The sequence below is a fragment of the Pleurodeles waltl genome, chromosome 9, assembly GCF_031143425.1.
Source record: "Pleurodeles waltl isolate 20211129_DDA chromosome 9, aPleWal1.hap1.20221129, whole genome shotgun sequence".
Classification (NCBI taxonomy): Eukaryota; Metazoa; Chordata; class Amphibia; order Caudata; family Salamandridae; genus Pleurodeles; species Pleurodeles waltl.
Genome location: NC_090448.1, coordinates 1,010,199,149 through 1,010,217,894, shown reverse-complemented (window position 1 = coordinate 1,010,217,894; position 18,746 = coordinate 1,010,199,149). Strand labels below are relative to the sequence as shown.

General features: G+C 44.7%; 1 protein-coding gene across 1 annotated transcript in view; it reads left to right on the top strand.

Annotated features, from left to right (window-relative positions):
• Positions 1-18,746, top strand: part of INO80 (INO80 complex ATPase subunit) — a 626,594-nt gene that overhangs the window by 195,318 nt on the left and 412,530 nt on the right. Inside the window, exons 12-13 of the mRNA XM_069208609.1 lie at positions 2,354-2,563; positions 13,536-13,616. Of these exons, the coding sequence (XP_069064710.1) occupies positions 2,354-2,563; positions 13,536-13,616 (291 nt within the window). The remainder of the gene's footprint in view (positions 1-2,353; positions 2,564-13,535; positions 13,617-18,746) is intronic.

The following is an 18,746-nucleotide window of genomic DNA, read 5'->3' as shown; positions in this document are numbered from 1 at the left end:
CTTTGTTTATATGGATTCCGTATTTTCTCCCAAGACAGTGCCATATTTATCACAGAAAAATATAGCCATTTGTTCACATGGGAGGAATTTAAAGTGAAGAAACATGTTTCATAAACATAAAACATTAAAACCTAATTGTCTTAATTGAAAGTGGAGAAAAACATTAATACTTAATTTTTTGTAGAAAGTTTTTTATTCACTATAAGATTAGTCTATTTAAAAAATGAATGTATTTTAGTTATAAATATGCGACAATATTTACTGGCCACGTCTTTAGCCTGATAATAGTAATGTAACAATAAACACATTTTTCTCTTAACTTTAAAATGAAAATGTGACCCTGCGCATATTTAAAAATTAACTCAAGGCTGTGAGCTACTCTGAAGGTGCCTGCTAGCTGCTGGTAGCTCACAATCGACTGGTTGGAGGCTCCTGGACTAGAAGCAGTCTGCAAACAAAGGGCGTAGTTTCCCTTAGGTATGTGTAAGCATTACACACAGTGCAGAAACCTTGACTATAGTCTAGTCTGTGTCTATCACTAACACGCACCTAACGTACACTGCAGACCTTGGGCTACATTGACTGTCTTTGGCTTATGAGTGTATCACTCACTGAACAGATGAAATTTGTGTACCAACCATTCTATAGGAACTGCAGTCTGGATAATTGCAGTTTTCATTCCAGCACATTACAAAACCTATACTATCCTTGAAAAAATGCTTTAGCTGACTGACCATAAAGATTCACTACTAAGTGGAAGGCCCACCCCACATTTTATGAAAAATAACCTTAAAGTTCCAAGCGTTTCTGAGTTTCTCATGTAAGGGTACAAATGCAGCTTAATTTCCTTTATCACAATGTTCTACTCATTACCTTGTCCGTGAAATTGTAGATACTAAGACATGTGTCATCTAACATGTCATATTAGGTCACTGATCATGTTATCGGTGCCATTTGCGATGTTGTAGTGAAGGCATTAGCAGAGCACGGAGGATAGGTGCCTGATGTTAAGCATATGGCAACTGGGAAATTTCAAGACTTTTTAGGTTTGTAACTTTAACATGAATCTGCATGTGAAATAGAAGCAAAAACTAACAATTTAGTTCATGAATAGTATAGTGAAGTGGTTAACAACTGGCTTTGTAAAAGAGACTTGCTACCCAGTAAAATAAAAGGGCAAGTCCTTAAAATGCAACCCCTTTGCTCCCTGACACATCTAACAGGCTTAGAGACAGCTGTTTTCTTAAGCACACAATAGCACGTGAATTGCAGCTGCATTTGGTGTTTAAAATCGTAGGGTGATCAAGTTCAGAACTAAATAATGATGCAGAATGAAAAGTATAATAGATCGCCAAAGTTTTCACTGAAAGAATGAAAACTAAACTTGAGAAATAGACTAGGTTTTAGTAGTAAACTTACTCCTGGCACTCCTAAAACAAAATCAATGTTTTCTTCTTTCTGCCCACTAGAAGAAGAACTGGAATAGGCACTATTAAACGAAGGGCCTGATTTAGAGTTTAGAGTCTGGTATTTTGTGTCAAAGGTGGCAAAGTACCCTGTCTCCTAAACCCTCGGTCTCCCCTCCTCATTTATAGATGGGTGGACATGAAGATTTCTTTCAGTCGACAGATGCATTTTTGTCTCAGTGGATGAAAAACTTCCTCCAGTGACACAACGGAGTAGGGGATGTCAGAGGAATGATATTGCACTGCCTGCCCTAATTGGGTGGATGGTCCAATGTCTTTTTCTCCTATATGTCTCTGCCAGGCACAAAAATGTCCCCACACCTGGGGGAAATAAAACTCCCAGGGCGTGAGTGGTCACTAGCTTTTTGTTCTTCTGCAACTAACATTTTCTTTAGCTGTTTGTTTCTGAGAAGCAAAAAAACAAATTTAAAGTTTGGTGAACAGCCATCAAAATCAACGGCAGCTGTCCACCAAACTGTTTGTACATTGAATGAAACCGTTGTGTGTTTTCTTTAAATTCTGGCTTGCCATTTTTCTCATTCTTAGCTTTTGACTTCCATGTCCATTTCTCTTAACTCTGACTCATTTTCATACAAATTGTTTTGAAAGAAGTGCATTTGCAAATGTTTTGTTTAAAAGAATTACCTATTTTGGCAATCACTTTCTTTCTTCGTTCTTAACTTCTTTTTGTTGACGGCCCGGAGGCAGTACTTGTACACACTGAAATAAATTGCTAATTTCAGCACTAATAATGAGATATGCAGGAGTGTGTATACAGAATGCTCACTGTGACTAAACTAATTGCAACATGTTGAAAATGACTAGGCCTTTTCAAATGAAAATACCCTTCCAACTGTGATTCTTAATTTCTTTACTTTCTTTTTCAGACGAGGTCTTTTGATGATGATGCCAGGGAAAGTCGGGCAGCCGCTCTCAGGGCTGCCAATAAGTTGGGCACAGGTTTTGGAGAGAGTTACAGTTTGGCCAATCCATCCATTATGGCTGGGGAAGACATTCCACAGCCAACCCTTTTTAATGGAAAGCTGAAATGTTACCAGTTGAAAGGCATGAATTGGCTAGCTAACCTATACGAACAGGTAACAGCATACTTAAAACTGATTTGTAAATAACTGTGCAATCAGGGAGATATTCCTGTTTAGTCCTTCACTTTATGGTGTGTTGAAAACTGGACTTCTCTTTGCAGATGTCCCCCCACTTTTTGCCCCCATTGGAACTAATACATGCTGGTTTTTGACTCGACAGTGCACTGAAGCCTGCTAACCAGGTCACAGTGTTCCTTCCCCTAAAACCAAAATGCTCATTTGTATCGCAGTTGGCAAGGACTTTAGCACCCCTGTAAGTCCCCATTAAATCGTACCCCAGGAACCTAGGGCATGGGTGATAAAGAGGAGCCCCATGGCCTGCAGCATGTACTATGCCACTCAAAGGGACCCATTCTGCCATTGCAGAATGTGTGAAATGGTGCAGACTATTCTGAAAACATGACATTACACACACCCTATGTGCTTTGCCCAAATACACTGCATGTCTTATATGTAAGCTGAAGGCATATCTCCATGAGCAGATATGCCCCTGTGATGTCTAGTTCTATTGCTAGATAATGCAAGTGAACAGGGAAGCCATCTTACTAGGTACTGGTCATTACGAGTTACCCAGATACGTAATGGCTTCAGTGAACCCTATGGTGTTTGGCATTAGACTCCTTGTCTTAATAAATCCATACTGATGCCAGTGTTGGATTTATTATGACATGCACCTAGAGGGCACCTTGGAGGTGCCCCCTGAAACCTACTAGTCCACTAGTGTGTTGGCCGACTGGTTTCGACCAGCCTGACATCACACACTGGTTTCTGATCCCCCTTTGAGGTGAGAGCCCACATTCTCTGAGGTCAGACACAATGCTTGCTCCAGAGGAAGGTGCTACCACCTCCTCCAGAAAGATGTCTAGTAAATCTGAATATCTGTGCTGGAGGCTTCAAAGCCTCTGCCGCCCTTTAATATGCAACCCTGGCTTCCCAGAGACCTGAAGAATTCCACCCCCTGCCCGAGGCCCATCTGGCACCAGGACATTCAGGAAATTAGCCATGCATTTGCTTGTTGCCCACCCTGGCTAGTTGCACCCCTAATGTGTGCTGCCAGATGTGCTCCACAAAGAAAGGGTTCCACCATATTTATTTTGCTGGAACTAGGAACTCTGGGACAGGGATATGCCCACTCCCCACAGGAAGTAGTCATCTAGGTGGTAGTCACCACAGGGGTATGCAGGCCATTGGCTCCTACCCTACACTCATTTGGATGCCCATAAATTGAGTATTTAGGTGGCCCCCTGTCACCAGGAACTCAGAATTGTCAGCCTACAAGAAGAAGAAGGGCAAATACAAAGGACAAAGAAAAGCTGGGCAGCGCGGGAACTGTGGAGCAGCTTGGACTTTTGGTGACAAACCCTGTCTACCTGGTGCTTCCCTAACAGTAGCCCGGACCCGACTCGCATCTCCCAAAAGCCTTGACGGGCTGCCAGCACTTTGCCAACCAGCCAGTATCTCCCTTGGAGTGGAGTAGCCACTTCCCTGCAACCTGAAGGCACTGACTGGGACGTCTGGCCCATCGATCTGAAGACCACAGGGTCCATCGATGCAGCAGTCCCTGTGCTCTTGGAGGACAGCCCCATCTCCCTACCAAGTTTGGAGACGCCAAGCCCACCACGAGTCACCAAAACCCAGGGAACCAGAGCAGTTGCAAGCACCAAGGCTTGTTTGTGTCTGGACCAGGCACAACTGCTGCAAAAGATTCCTGACCACCGAAGGACGATGGCACCAATAAGGTTGATCACAAGAGTGGCCCTATTGTCTGTTTTTCCACCCCCTCTGCAGGTCTAGCCAAGACTCGTGAGTGTCTTTGACATGCAGGACCAGCAGACCAAAACCCTCTGCATCAAAGCTGCCCAGCCTGGGTCCACGACTACCTACTCAAACTGAGCCCCCCATCGGGAGTTCCCGGACTTGTCCCCAAGTCCCCCCTGCAGTCTGTTTCTAGGTCTTGCCAAACCTGCAGTGCGCAAGACACCCGACCAGTCCAGCACCTCTGCACCGGGATACCCCAGGGTATGTAAAACATAACTGCAGGTGATTCTTGTGCTCTTGATCCCCTAGCACTTTAAGACCTAAAGGAGACCCCGAGATACTGCTGCAAATACCCATATGTAGTACATGTTCTTTTTCAATTGAAAAGCATTACCACGTAAAATCACGTTTGTGTGATTTACTTAACCCACTGTGCGCAGAAATATTTCTAAAGGTACTCACCTAATTTTGAAGATTTTTGGCTTTTAAAATAATATAAAGTGTTGGTTTTGCAGCACGAATCCTTTTCTGGATTCACATGCTGTACATTATTCCGCCATCGAGTGGTTGGGTCTGGAATTGTCTGTGTTCTTCTTTTCCCTTTTTTCTTCTTTTTTTTTTGTGTGCGTCATCATAGAACATAACATTAGGGAGACCATTCAAGATGCCAACCCCAACGGTGACTATCACAACAGACGCATCCCACAAGGAGGGGGGAGCACACATGGGCAACCTTAAGGTACGAGGCCAGTGGAACAATGTGGATGCAATAAAGCACATCAACTTTCTAGAAATGAAACACCGTTTTTAGCTCTGAAGGCCTTTCAGAGACACATAATGGGGAAAACTGTACTGATGCAAACAGACAATATGACAACTATGTTTTACTTGAACAAACAAGGAGGCACAAAGTCATTCACTCTGAGCAAAGGAGCCCAAGATATGTTGCCATGATCGATTCCAAGGAAAATCAACATACAGATGGTCCACCTACCAGGACAAGAGAACACAGAGGCAGACAGACTGAGCAGACAGGAAAGCAGCTAACATAAATGGGAAATAAAGCAAGCAACTCTCGAAAAAATCTTCAGAGCCTGTGGCAGACAACTGTTGAATTATTTGCGACAGCACAGAACGAAAAATGACAACTTTTCATATCCAGGTTTCAACACCACTAGTCAGAAGGGAATGCCCTGCCATTAAACTGGCCAGAGAGATTTGCTTATGCCTTTTTCCTGATTTCTGTGATTCAAAAGGTGCTGGAGAATGTCAATCAGGCAGGGCCAGACCTCATCCTGATATCCCCACAATGGACCAGACAGACTTGGTACTCAAATCTTCTCGAGCTGCTGAAGGGACATATGGCCAAAATCAAAGAGGAACGAGACCTCTTTACAATGCAGAAAGGGAAGGTGTTTCATCTAGAGTCAGAAACATTCAACCCAGGGGATTGGCACTTGGATACATAGAATTCAATCACCTACACTTACCACCTACAACCATGGAAATATTAAAAGAGACAAGAAAGCCACCACAAGACAATGCGGTGCAGCAAAATGGAGAAGGTACCTCCACTGGTGGGATAAACTACTAATCACTTAAGGTGCTTTTGGCGACTTTTGTAGCATACACCAGAGGAGCCTCATCAAACGTTTTTTCATCTTACCAGTGGTAAAGAAATTACTAGAGGGTTCCAAAACCCCTAAGGAAGAGCACCAGCACATATGTGGAGCCTAAACACGGTATTAACACAATTGATGACAAGACCATTTGAGCGCATGCACAGAGCAGAACTTCTGTATATCACACTTAAAACTGTTTTTTTATTTTATTGCTATCACATCACTACAGAGAGTGAGCGAACTTAAAGCATTAACAATACAGAAACCATACATGCAAATACATAAGCACAAGGTGGATCTCAAATCCTTGTTTCCTACCCAAGATAGTGAGCACCTTCCACGTCAACCAAGGTATCCAGTTACCAGTGTTTTCTTTTTTTTTAAATCCATAAACACAACTAGAAAAGCCCTGCATTCCCTGGATGTAAGGATATAAAAAATGTATTATTTACAAGAGACTAAACAGTTTCGCAAGGGAAACCAGTTGTTCATCTCCTATGCAAAAGAGACCAAGGGCTCCCTGTTATAAAGGAAACAATTGCATGATGTATTATGGAAACAATACAAATATGCTACTCTGCAGCAGAGAATACCCTCCCTTCACGCCCTAAAGCTCACTCAACAAGGAAAAATGTCACAACTCTAGAGCTCTTAGCAAACGTACCCATAGACACAATCTGTGTGGCAGCGACATTGGCCTCTCCACATACATTTACAAAACTGTGTGGACATAAAAAATTAACAAGGGCGTGTAAGTGGGACAAAAAGTACCGCAGCACCTATTTGCAAGTTCTTCCTCATTTCACCCAACCAACACAAAGAAGGGGATACACTACATAATCTAACACACAGCATGTAAAGAAGGGGATACACTACATAAACTAACACACAGCATGTGAATCCAGAAAATACTTTTTGCCGCAAAATGAAATGGTTACTTATCAATAGGAGTGGTTTTGAAGTTTGAAGAGTTTTCTGGATTCACATGGTACCCACCCACCTCCCCAGAAACGGGAAGCAGGGCAAACAGGTGGGAAGGGAGACATGTAAAAAGGGACGAACTGAAAGTTGGAGGGAAAAGAAAAATAAGTAAAAAGAATCTCAAGATAGGTACTACACACAGAAACAACCGGGCGCTGTCTGACATCATACAATGGACAGATCTAGTACCAAATGGTGATTGAGAACAGCCACCAAAAAAAAGAGAAAGAAAGGAAAACATAGACAATTCCTGACCAAGCCACTAGATGGTGGAATAATGCACAGCATGTGAATCCAGAAAACTCTTCAAGCTGCAAAGCTACTCCTACTGGTAAGTAACCATTTCGTTATTTTTCTAAAATTTGTCTTACGTTTCTTCTTGAGTTTGTGTCCCATTTATTGACTCTGTGTGTTCAACAAATGCTTAGCACTACCATCTGATGAGCCTAAACAGCTCGCCCACACTACCAAAAAGAGAGCATTTAGGGTTTTTCACTTTAACCACTACATCATATAATAAGGGTCACCTGTACTATCTGCATTATGTACCCATACAGTACACTGCACAGATAGCCAGCTCCCTAAATGATGAAAGGGTCCTAGATGGTGAAAAGGTCATCACAACAATCCAATCAGGGTTTCAGAAATAATCACATTTTTGCCACTGAAATTAATTACGTATTTTCTTATGTGCATCCAGGGCTTCAAGTTTCTGGATTCAGTGCATGAGTGTAGGAAAGTGCCCCTTTTTGACATGGTAACCCCTATTTTTTGCCTGCCAACTGATTTTGACTGAAAATGCACTGGGTTCCTGCTGTTCAGGTCTCCAGTGCCAGACCTCTTTCCCTAAAATTGTGCAATTGTTCCCCATTTGGCAATACCCTTTGACACCCTTGTAAGTCCCTAGTAAATGGTACCCCTAGTACCTAGGGCATTGGTACCAAAAAGGGTCCCCAAGGGCTGCAGCATGTATTGGGCCACCCTCACCTAGCACATGCGCATGCATGTCTTGGTGTAGCTAAAACACAACATTGCACAGCCTAACACTGCATGCAATATATGTAAGTAACCCCTACAGCACGCCTTACAGCCCTAAGGTAGGGTGTGTTATATTACATGTAAGGGCATAGCTTCAAGAGCAGATATGACCCTGCTATGGCTTTGTCAGCTCATAGACATAGTGAGTGAACAGGGAAGCCATTTTAAGTACATGTGCTGGACATTGGTCAATACGAGTTCCCCTTCTACATGATGGCTCCACTGAAACTAGTGATGTTTGGTATCAAACATCTTGTATTAATAAACCCTCACTGATGCCAGCGATGGATTTATTAATACATGCACCCAGAGGGCACTTAAGAGGTGCCCCCTGAAAAACCTTCTATTTACCCGTGTGCTGGCTGACTAGTTCTGACTAGCCCGTCACTACCAGACAGGTTTCTGACCCCCCCCCCCCCTCCCCCCCCCTCATGGTGAGAGCCTTTGCTCCCGGGCAGACAGGAACAAAGCCTGCTCTGGCAGGGCTATTAGCACACCCCTTCCAACAGGATAACCTGCAAATCTGCATTCCAAGGCAGGGGGCTTGAAAGAAGCCCACCGCCCTTGATATGCACATCTGGCTTCCATCAAAGGAGAGGATGCCAACACCCTTTACCCAGGGTCCATTTGGCATCTGAACAGGTGGGAAAATTAGTATTCAGAGAGGCATGCCAACCTCTCAGGTCAGTCCTACCCCTAAGGTGAGCTGCCTGATGTGGACACAACTGTTGAAAGTCTGCCATCTTGATGATAGCAGAACTAGTAACTCTGGGACAGGTTATGCCCACTTCCCACAGGAAGTGGTCATATAGGGGGTGTAGTGCCCCGTGGGGTAAGTAGCCCATTGGCTACTACTCTACACTCCTCTAAACAACCCTAACTTCAGTATTTAGTGGATCCCATGGCACCAGGAAATTAGATCCCTGCTCACCTCAAGAAGGACACTCCAGGGAATGCAGAAGTCAACAACTGAAGGCCAGAGACTGACTTGGCGCCAACCCTGCCAGTCTGCCTGCTGACTTCGACAATTGCAAGAAGGACACCTTGTCCTCAAGCTACTGATATTTCCAAAACCTGGGAAGACTACCAGCCTTCAGCCCAGCACATGTAAATCCTGTGAAGTACCGTAGCTGCTTCCCTGCAATCCTCGACCCACCCAAGAAACACTGAAGAGGACTCTGGACTACCAAAACCCGACACCGGATGACACCACTGCACCGTGCCCCCTAGCTAGAGTTGAAGTGGCCAACGGAGCCAGTTTGGTCCCCAGCCTCTCCAGAGACAGCCCACTGTGGGTTTCCCTACTGCAACCATACCGATGCCGGCAGTCTTAGTGCAGGCCCCCCTTCAACTGCTACTATCACTGGTGATGGCAACCCGATGGGCCACTGTAGTAGGAAAGTGCCCCTTTTTGACATGGTTACCCCCTACTGTTTGCCTGGTGCATGATGTGATTTCGACTGAAAGTGCACTGGGTTCCTGCTAACCAGGTCCCTTGTGCAATAGATCTTTCCCAAAACTGCACAGGTGTTTCCCAAATTGGCAAAACCTTTAGCACCCTCTGCAAGTCCCTAGCAAATGGTACTCCAATACCTATGTCCCGGGTTACGAAAGGAGCTTCTTAAGGGCTGCAGCACAAATTGTGCCACCCTAAGGGACTCCTCGCCAAGCACATGACAGGCTACTATCGCCGGTGCGTGTCTTGGTCCAGACAATAGTGAAAGAATGACTTGTCATGTCCCCCAACACTGCATGCAATATATTTAAGTCCCCTCTCTAGCAGGTCTTACAGCCCTAAGGAAGGGTGCATTATATTACATGTGAGGGTATATCAACATGAGCAGATATGGCCCTGCTATTTCTTTGTAAATTCACAGACCTAGTAAGTGACCAGTGAAGGTATCTTTAATGCATGTGCTGGACACTGGTCAATATGAGTTCCCCAGCCTCATGATGGCTTCACTAAAAATATCATGTTTGGTATCGAACATCTCATATTGGTGAACCCACACTGAGGCCAGTGTTTGATTTACCAGTACATGCGCCCAGAGGTGCCCCCTGAAGCCCAACTTGCCTCTGGTGTGCTAACTGACTGGTTTCTGCCAGCCTGCCACCCGAGGCACCGTTCTGGCCCCCTAGGGTGAGAGCCTTCTGCTCTCAGAAGCCCAGACCAAAGGTCTGTGCTGGAAGAGGGTGTAACCGCCCCTCCCACAGGATGACCTGCTTATTAGCCTTCCTAAGGCGTCAAGCCTCACAGGGCTGTTACCTTTGAAATGCAAATCTGGCTCCCCTCATAGGAGAGAAAACCACCCCCTCGGTCAGTTGGGAAAATTAGCTAGTCAGGTAGACGTGCCACTTTCAGGCTAGTACCACCCCTAAGGTGGGCTACTGCAGGTGTACACTCTTTGTAAGAGGTTGCCATATCTGAGATGGCATACCTAGCAATTCTGGGACAGGGTTATGCCCACTTCCCACAGAAAGTGGTCATATAGGAAGCGTTGTGACACCAAGGGCGGTATCCCATTGACTAATATCCTACACACCTCTAACACCCCTAAATTCAATATTTAGGGGAGCCTCTGGCACCAAAGAAGGAGATCCTGATGACCTTAGAAGACCAAGGGTACAGAAGAGCCACAAAAGTATAAGCGGATAAAAGAAGCCGCTGATCTGGTACCAGCCCCGCTGGCTTGTCTGCATCCATTGTCGAAAATCAGCACCAAAGTGGACTTGTCTTGCACCTGTGACTCCAGAAATCTGGGAGAAATGCCTGCCTTCAAAAAGGACTCCAGACCTACTGTGAACAGCGGACCTGTTTTGCAACAACTTCCAATAGAAGGGACTCTGAAGTATGAAGGAACCACCAAAACCTGACACCTGAAGTCACCACTGCACCTGTCGTCTCTGACCCAAGTTGAAGTGGACCACCGGTGCCAAAAAGGTTCCCCAGCTGTCCAGAGTATGAGTCCATTGTGGTTTCACCTCTCCTGGAATCCCGAATGATACCTGCAGCCCCTGCACGCAGCCCCCTCTACTGCAACCGATCTGGTAAAAAAATAAAAAAATACTGACACCTGCACCTGTTGCCCCTGAGCCGTGGAGAAGAGGACCAAAGGTGCCTACCTGTGCCTGAGCATCATGAGTCCTGAGCCCTGCTATTGGTTCAGCCCGACTGGCCTCATGGCCAGAGCCTGCAGCCTCTTTTCGCAGTGACCTATTCCCATAGGAACGCATTTGGCACCCAGTGCTGTTTTGCCCTATGCACACGGCTGCCCCGTGCCGATGAGGGTGTACTGTGGGTGCTGCCTTGGACCTTGCCCCCTACTCACCTTAACTCCTGAAGATTGGTCTTGGAAGTTACTATACTCTGCCTGTTTGCAGAACTTGTTTTTCCTCCCATAGGGAAATATTTCAGAACTGAGAAATTGCAGTATCCACTTTTTAAAGTGGAAAGAATTCCTATTTAAAATTTCCTCACTGGAGCGATTGTTCTCTGATGCCTAAACATTTATAAAGATACCTGCTATTTTTATTAATTGCTGTGGATCTTCTTTTTGAGTCCTGGGTCTCACTTTTGACTATTGTGTGTATTTGTAGATGTTTTGCACTCCTCTGTGCTAATCCAAAGGCTGCTCGACTACACTGCCTCTAAATAGAGGCCTTTGGGATTGCATAGCAAGCCCTGTCTACTCCCCGGGGAACCCCTGGGTCCTTTACATGGTATTCACATACCACACAAAGGGCCATCTTCCTACAACCATACCTCTGCACCCAGATGCCATGGATCGAAGAGAAGAGGACCACTGGTGTCACTACATCCCGAGGCTTGTGAGACCTGAGCCGACTTGTAGGTTCAGCTGTATTGGACCCCCAGTCCAGCCTGCAACCTGTTTCTGTGGGCCCCCCACCACTGCAACTGCCACTGGTGACGGAAACCAGACATTCCAAGAACCCTCATCCCCCGGATGCCCCAGATCTAAGAGAAGAGAACCACTGGTGTCCATACATCCTGGAGCATCGCAAGCACAGAGACCCATTGGTGGTTCACCCCGACTAGTTCCCCAGCCCTCACCTGCAGCAACTTTGACTTGATCGATCCCTATTGACTTCAACAGGGCACACAACACTGAACTACACTTCTGCATCTGGTCGTCCCAGTGCCACCTGAGGTGACTTGTTGGTGTGGCCTAGGACCCTGCTCCATACTCTCCTTAAATCTGGAAGATTGGTCCTGTAGGTCACTGCTGAGTGTTTGTTTCTCCTCCACATGATAATACTGCGGCTTCAGAAAATGGCATCAACTTTTCAAAACTGTAATAATATATATTGCAAAATGTAGTTAGATGTTCATATTGATTCTGGTGTCTAAACATATATAAAATACTGGTTATTTTTGGTGAATTGGTGTGGATCTCCTTCTTGAGTCGTGTGTCTCATTTATTGACTGTGTGCCTATGGTAAGTGTCTAGCCCTCCTCTCTGATAAACCTAAGTCTGCTCAACCACACTACCCTCTAAGAGAGCACCTTGGGATTGCTAGAGCAAGCTCTTTCGACTAGTAAAGGAACCCCTAGACTCTTTGCACAGTATACCTCATTTTGGTATACTTTATAGAGAGCCAGCTTCCTATAATGAGTAGCTCCTCATGTCTGTAGCCCTGCTGCTTTTCCCATTTTAAATTCACGGCTAAACATACCAGAAAGCTAAAAAGAAAAATGGATTTCATTTATTGGGCAGGCATGATTTACATTTCACATTTTACAAAGGAAGCTAATTAGTCAGTTTTGTTTACTGGGTTTCACAAATATATTTTCTTCACATTCTAACTTTATTTACATGCATCAGACGCAAGTACTGTGGATAATAGGAAACGATGGAGCAACTAGTATCATAAATGCAGGGTTTATATATTGTGATAATGACTCAGAATTTAATTGTTTAGAGTAAATAGTGAAATTCATCAAGTTTCCTAAACATAATTTGGTATGCATGCATAGGGTAAGTGAAATAGATAGATGTTGGCATTGTGCATGAATAAATTGCAATTCTGCATGTACTTCCTAAGACTTTTAAACTAAAGAAAATTGTAGAGGCTACTAGAAGTGTTTTGAACTATACACCTGGGTGCGCACTTCACACATGGGTCTGCATACCCTTTTTGACTTACCTAAATCTCTGGGTTTTCGGCAGTTCCTTTACAATTCTGTGTATATCCCCACATAATCAAAATTTGTATGAATCCATAATTAAGTCTAATTTATGGAGATACTGTTTAATAATAATAAAAAAAGATGAATTGGACTTTTAACAACATTGTGACATTTTGACATACTTTGAAACCAATGTACGTTAACCTGGAAGACCTGTTTGAGAGGGAAGTCACTTCATTTTCTGTTTTATCATTTGGCAGATCTTTTGAACGGTTGGTGTCTTGAGTACGAGACACAAGTAGGTGACTGGTGGCTAGTTGCGGTCAAACGTGTATTGAGTGGAATAGCTTTATGAAGTTTGAAAATTATCTTTATGCTGACTCACCGAAAGATGCTGATGATGTGGGTTTCTTTTCAGGGTATCAATGGGATTCTTGCAGATGAGATGGGCCTTGGTAAAACTGTACAGAGCATTGCTTTGCTAGCACATCTTGCTGAGGTAAGTGGCAGTTTTGCATATTTTTTAATAAGGCTGGATAGGGAGTTTCAAGACAGGAACAAATGGAAGCTGGAGCTAGCTGGGCCGGTAGCTCGGATTCCCACTTTCAGAGCTCATGTGCAGGTTTCTCTTTTTGGGCTCTTCAGGATGCCTGTGGCTGCCCAGGCGATCTTTGTGTTTGAAGAGCGTTGCAGGATCTCAATGAGAGCTTGGCGATTTGTCAATTTCTTGTTGCATGAACCATGGGGTCCAAAATGCCATGAACAGATGTACACTGGATAAGTGACATTTTACATATATATATATATATATATATATATATATATATTCACCAAAACAAGAAAGAAAAAAGTAAAAATCGCACGCTCAGATCTGAGCGTGCGATTTTTACTTTTTTCTTTCTTGTTTTGGTGAATTATAATTACCGGCTTGCTCGTGCCGGTTTTCGCTTCGCACCACCCCTCTCGGGCCACATGAGTTCACCTCGAGTATTTGAAGTTTGTGTGTGTGTATATATATATATATATATATATATATATATATATATATATATATATATATATATATGTTTGATGGCATGTGTAGCTACAGATACACATGCTATGCATAGCTCTTCTGACATTTAGTGTTGGGCTCGGAGTGTTACAAGTTGTTTTTCTTCAAAGAAGTCTTTTCGGAGTCGCGGGATCGAGTGACTCCTCTCAATTTCAGTGCGCATGGGCATCACCTCCATTGTTAGATTTTCTTTCCGCGGTCGGGTTCGGACATGTTTCCTCTGCTCTGAGATTTTGATTCGGAAAACTTCAGAAAACATTCTTATGCGTCGGTATTGTTTCAATCGCGTTTCCCATCTAGCATCGAGCCGGTAGCACTACCGAAACCTTCACCTCGCCCTTCGGGGCATGTGCGCCCGACTCGATCCTATTTGGTCCTTCCGCGTGGAAAGCCTGATGGATTGGACTCCATTACCATTCTGCCCTCATTGCCACACACCTGGTTTGTAATTTGTGCCTTTCTCCAGACCATCGAGAGGAAGATTGCGAGGCCTGTCGATCATTTTGATCAAAGAAGACCCTCAGAGATCACAGAGCCCGAAGACTCAAAATGGAGTCGAAAAGCAGTGAACATCTCGACGTCATGGAGGAAGAGCAGGCGCAGAGAGCAGTCTCCATCCAGACACTGATTCCGAACAAGAGTCGGAGGACGATAGACCCATCACAGCTGGCCAGCATGTGAGTACATCTGCCCCTACACCCCTGCACAAAAAACATTCGAAGACCTTGGGTACACCACTGCCGGAAGCCCATGGTTCAGCCCGAAAAAACTGGTGGCGACCGTCCTTCGGGGTCGGCGCCGAATAAAGCCACTCCTCCGTCCACCTCGGAGTCGAGTAAATCAGTTAAAAGCAGCGCTTCAGACTCCAGTAAAAGATCCCATTCCTCAGAGTCAAAATTCAGCAATCGGCTTCAGAGCCGAGACATCCAACTACTTTTTCAGGACCGAAAAAAGATACACACCTCTGTGCTGAAAAAAATCCTCATATACAGTGGAACAAGGACTTTCCAAAAAATTAAAACAAATTGCAAAGCCCATCATGGAATCCTCATAGGACTTCTGAAGAAGAGACTGAGATTGAACCAATGTTACAGGTGATGGATGAGAGACATTCCAGAATCCATATACATAATGAGACAGGAAGAATCATTACTGCACCTCCTTTAAAAACCAAAAAGAAAGCTGGCTTTCCAAGAGGAATTAGACTCTGTGCAACCACCATCAAAGGTGCAAAAACAAAAGGAGAAGCCACTACCTCTCCATACTTCTCCTCCTCACTCTCCGCAGTTCTCTTTCTCACCTCAGAAGAGTCCAACACCATTGCCTTCTCCAACACACTCTTTATACTCACATGGAGATACAGCAGACCCATGGGACCTCTGACCCTGATCCCATCCTGGACAATGATCCAGACCTTTACCCATCCAAACCTTCTCCAGAAGACACCACTGCATACACCCAAATAAAATCTAGGGCAGCAGCTTATCATGGAGTAGCCATGCATTCTAAGCCACTGGAACAAAGCTTTTTTATTTAACACACTGTCTTCTATTCATTCCAGATAAGTGTCTCCCAATGTTACCAGGAATGATTAAACATGCAGACCAAATTTTTGAGGAACCTGTCAAAGCTAGGATCATCACCCCTAGAACTGATAAAAAGTATAAGCCTGCTCCCACTGACCTAGACTATATCACTCATCAGGTCCCTCCAGACTCAGTAGTAGTCAGTGAGGCAAGGAATAGGGCAAACAGCCATTCATCAGGAGACCCACCTCCTCCTGATAAGGAAAGTAGAAAATGTGATGCAGCTGGGAAAATAGTTGCCACACAAGGTATGACAGGGCCCATTGGGATGATATGCAAGATCTTATACAGCATCTCCCAAAGGAGCATCAAAAAAGCGCACAACAAGTGGTAGAAGAGGGACAAGCTATCAGCAATAATAAAATAAGATCTGCCCTTGATGCTGCTGATACAGCTGCAAGGAGTGTAAATACTGCCATCACAATTAGAAGACATGCATGGCTACTCTCCTCTGGTTTTAAACCAGAAATTCAACAGGCAGTACTTAATATGCCTTTTGGCAAGAAGCATCTCTTTGGCCCAGAAGTAAACACCACTATTGAGAAACTGAGGAAGGACTCAGATACTGCAAAAGCAATGGGCGCTTTATACACCACCCCATATAGAGGCTCCTTTCGCAGACTACAGTTTAGAGGAGGTTTTAAGCCACAATCCTCAGATGCTCCCACCTCCCAAACAAAGCATGGACAACAAGCCCAATATCAAAGAGATAGGTTTAGAGGGTCCTATAGAGGACAATATTTCAGGAACAGAGGTAAATTCCAAACCTCTAAGCAAACCACAACACAACCTAAACAGTGACTTCCTTTCCTCCCTTCACTCCACACATCTCCTTTGGGGGGAAGACTACAGCAATTCCACTCTCATTGGCAAAATATCCCTAAAGACAATTGGGTATTATCAATTATTCGCAATGGCTATTGCCTAAGATTAATCTCTACCCCCCCCCAAACATTCCACCACGATACCACAAGTTGTCCCCAGAACACAGCGTTCTGTTACAACCAGAGGTAGAAGCTCTATTAAAACAAGCAATAGAATTTGTTCCACATTCTCAACAAATAACAGGAGTATACTCACTATTCTTCCTCATTCCCAAAAAAGTCGGCACCCTCAGGCCCATCTTGGACCTCAGGCCTCTCAATCTGTACATCCTGTCAGAACATTTTCACATGGTAACTCTGCAAGATTTCATTCCACTACTACAAAAACAAGATTACATGACTGCTTTAGACCTCAAAGATGCGTATTTCCACATACCCATCTATCCAGCTCACAGAAAAAAACTCAGGTTTATCACAGCAGGAAAACACTACCAGTTCAAGGTGTTGCCATTCGGCATAACAGCTCCAAGAGTGTTCACAAAGTGTCTATCAGTAGTAGCAGCCTAATTAAGGAGACAACAAATACATGTCTTTCCATATCTAGATGATTGGCTAATAAAATCAAGCAATTTTACACAATGCAACAACACACTCATTACATGATAGAAACCTTGCACACCCTACGGTTCACTCTCAATTACAAAAAAGTCACACCTTCAACCAGCACAGGTACGACCTTACCTAGTTGCTATCCTAAATACTCAACAAGCCCTAGCTTATCCAAATATACAAAGGATACAAGCTTTCCAAAATCTCATACCACTCATACAGCCAAATCAACAATACACTGTAAGATTTATCATGAAGATTCTAGGAATGATGGCATCTTGCATAGCTATAGTCCCACATGCAAGACTAAACATGAGACCCTTACAACAGTGCCTCTCACAACAATGGTCGCAGGCACAAGGTCAACTTCAAGATCTGGTGTTGATGGACCGCCAAACACATATTTCCCTTCAATGGTGGAATCGCAGAAATCTAATGAAGGGGCAGGGATTTCAAGACCCTTTGCCTCCGACCATAATCACAACAGATGCATATGATCGGTTGGGGAGCTTACCTCAACAATCAGACCATTCAAGGGCAATGGCATGTCAAACAGAAGCAGCTACACGTGAACCACTTAGTATTATTAGCTGTATTTCTTGCCCTAAAAGCGTTTCAACCTCTTCTCAAACAGAAAAATGTTCTCAGAAAAATAGACAAAATGACAACCATGTATTATCTCAACAAACAGGGCGGGACACATTCATCTCAACTGTCCCTTCTAGCCCAAACAATTTGGAAATGGGCAATTCACAATCAAATTTATCTACTAGCACAATCAATCAATTTGTAAAGCGCACTACATAGTCGTGAGGGTTTCAAGGCGCTGGGAGTGGGGGGTGGGGGGATAGGAGGGGGCTGCTACTGCTCAAAGGGCCAAGTCTTGAGGAGTTTTCTGAAGGAAAGAAGGTCCTGGATCTATCGTAAATCCGGCGGGAGGGTGTTCCAGGTCTTGGCGGCGAGGTACGAGAATGATCTGCCACCGGAAGATTTGCATCGGATGCGGGGGATGGAGGTGAGGGCGAGGTTAGTGGAGCGGAGGTGCCGGTTGGGGGTGTAGAAGCTGAGTCTGTTGTTCAGGTATGCTGGTCCGGTGTTGTGGAGTGCCTTGTGTGCGTGGGTGAGGAGCTTGAAGGTGATCCTCTTGTTGACGGGGAGCCAGTGAAGGTCTCTTAGGTGGGGGCTGATGTGGCAGTGGCGAGGGATGTTGAGGATGAGTCGGGCGGAGGCGTTTTGGATGCGTTGGAGGAGTTTGGATGAGATACCGGTGTAGAGGGCGTTGCCGTAGTCGAGTCTGCTGCTGGCGAGGGCCTGGATTTCTGCTTTTCTTTTTTCTGTTGGGATCCATTTGTAAACTCTGCGAAGCATGCGGAGGGTGTTGTAGCAGGAGGAGGAGATGGCGCTGACCTGCTTTGACATGGAGAGTGAGGAGTCGAGGGTGAAGCCGAGGTTTCGTGCGCTGTCGGTGGGTGTCAGTGGGGGACCCAGCATGGACGGCCACCATGAGTTGTCCCAGGCGGAGGGGGTGCGCCAAGGATGAGGACCTCTGTTTTGTC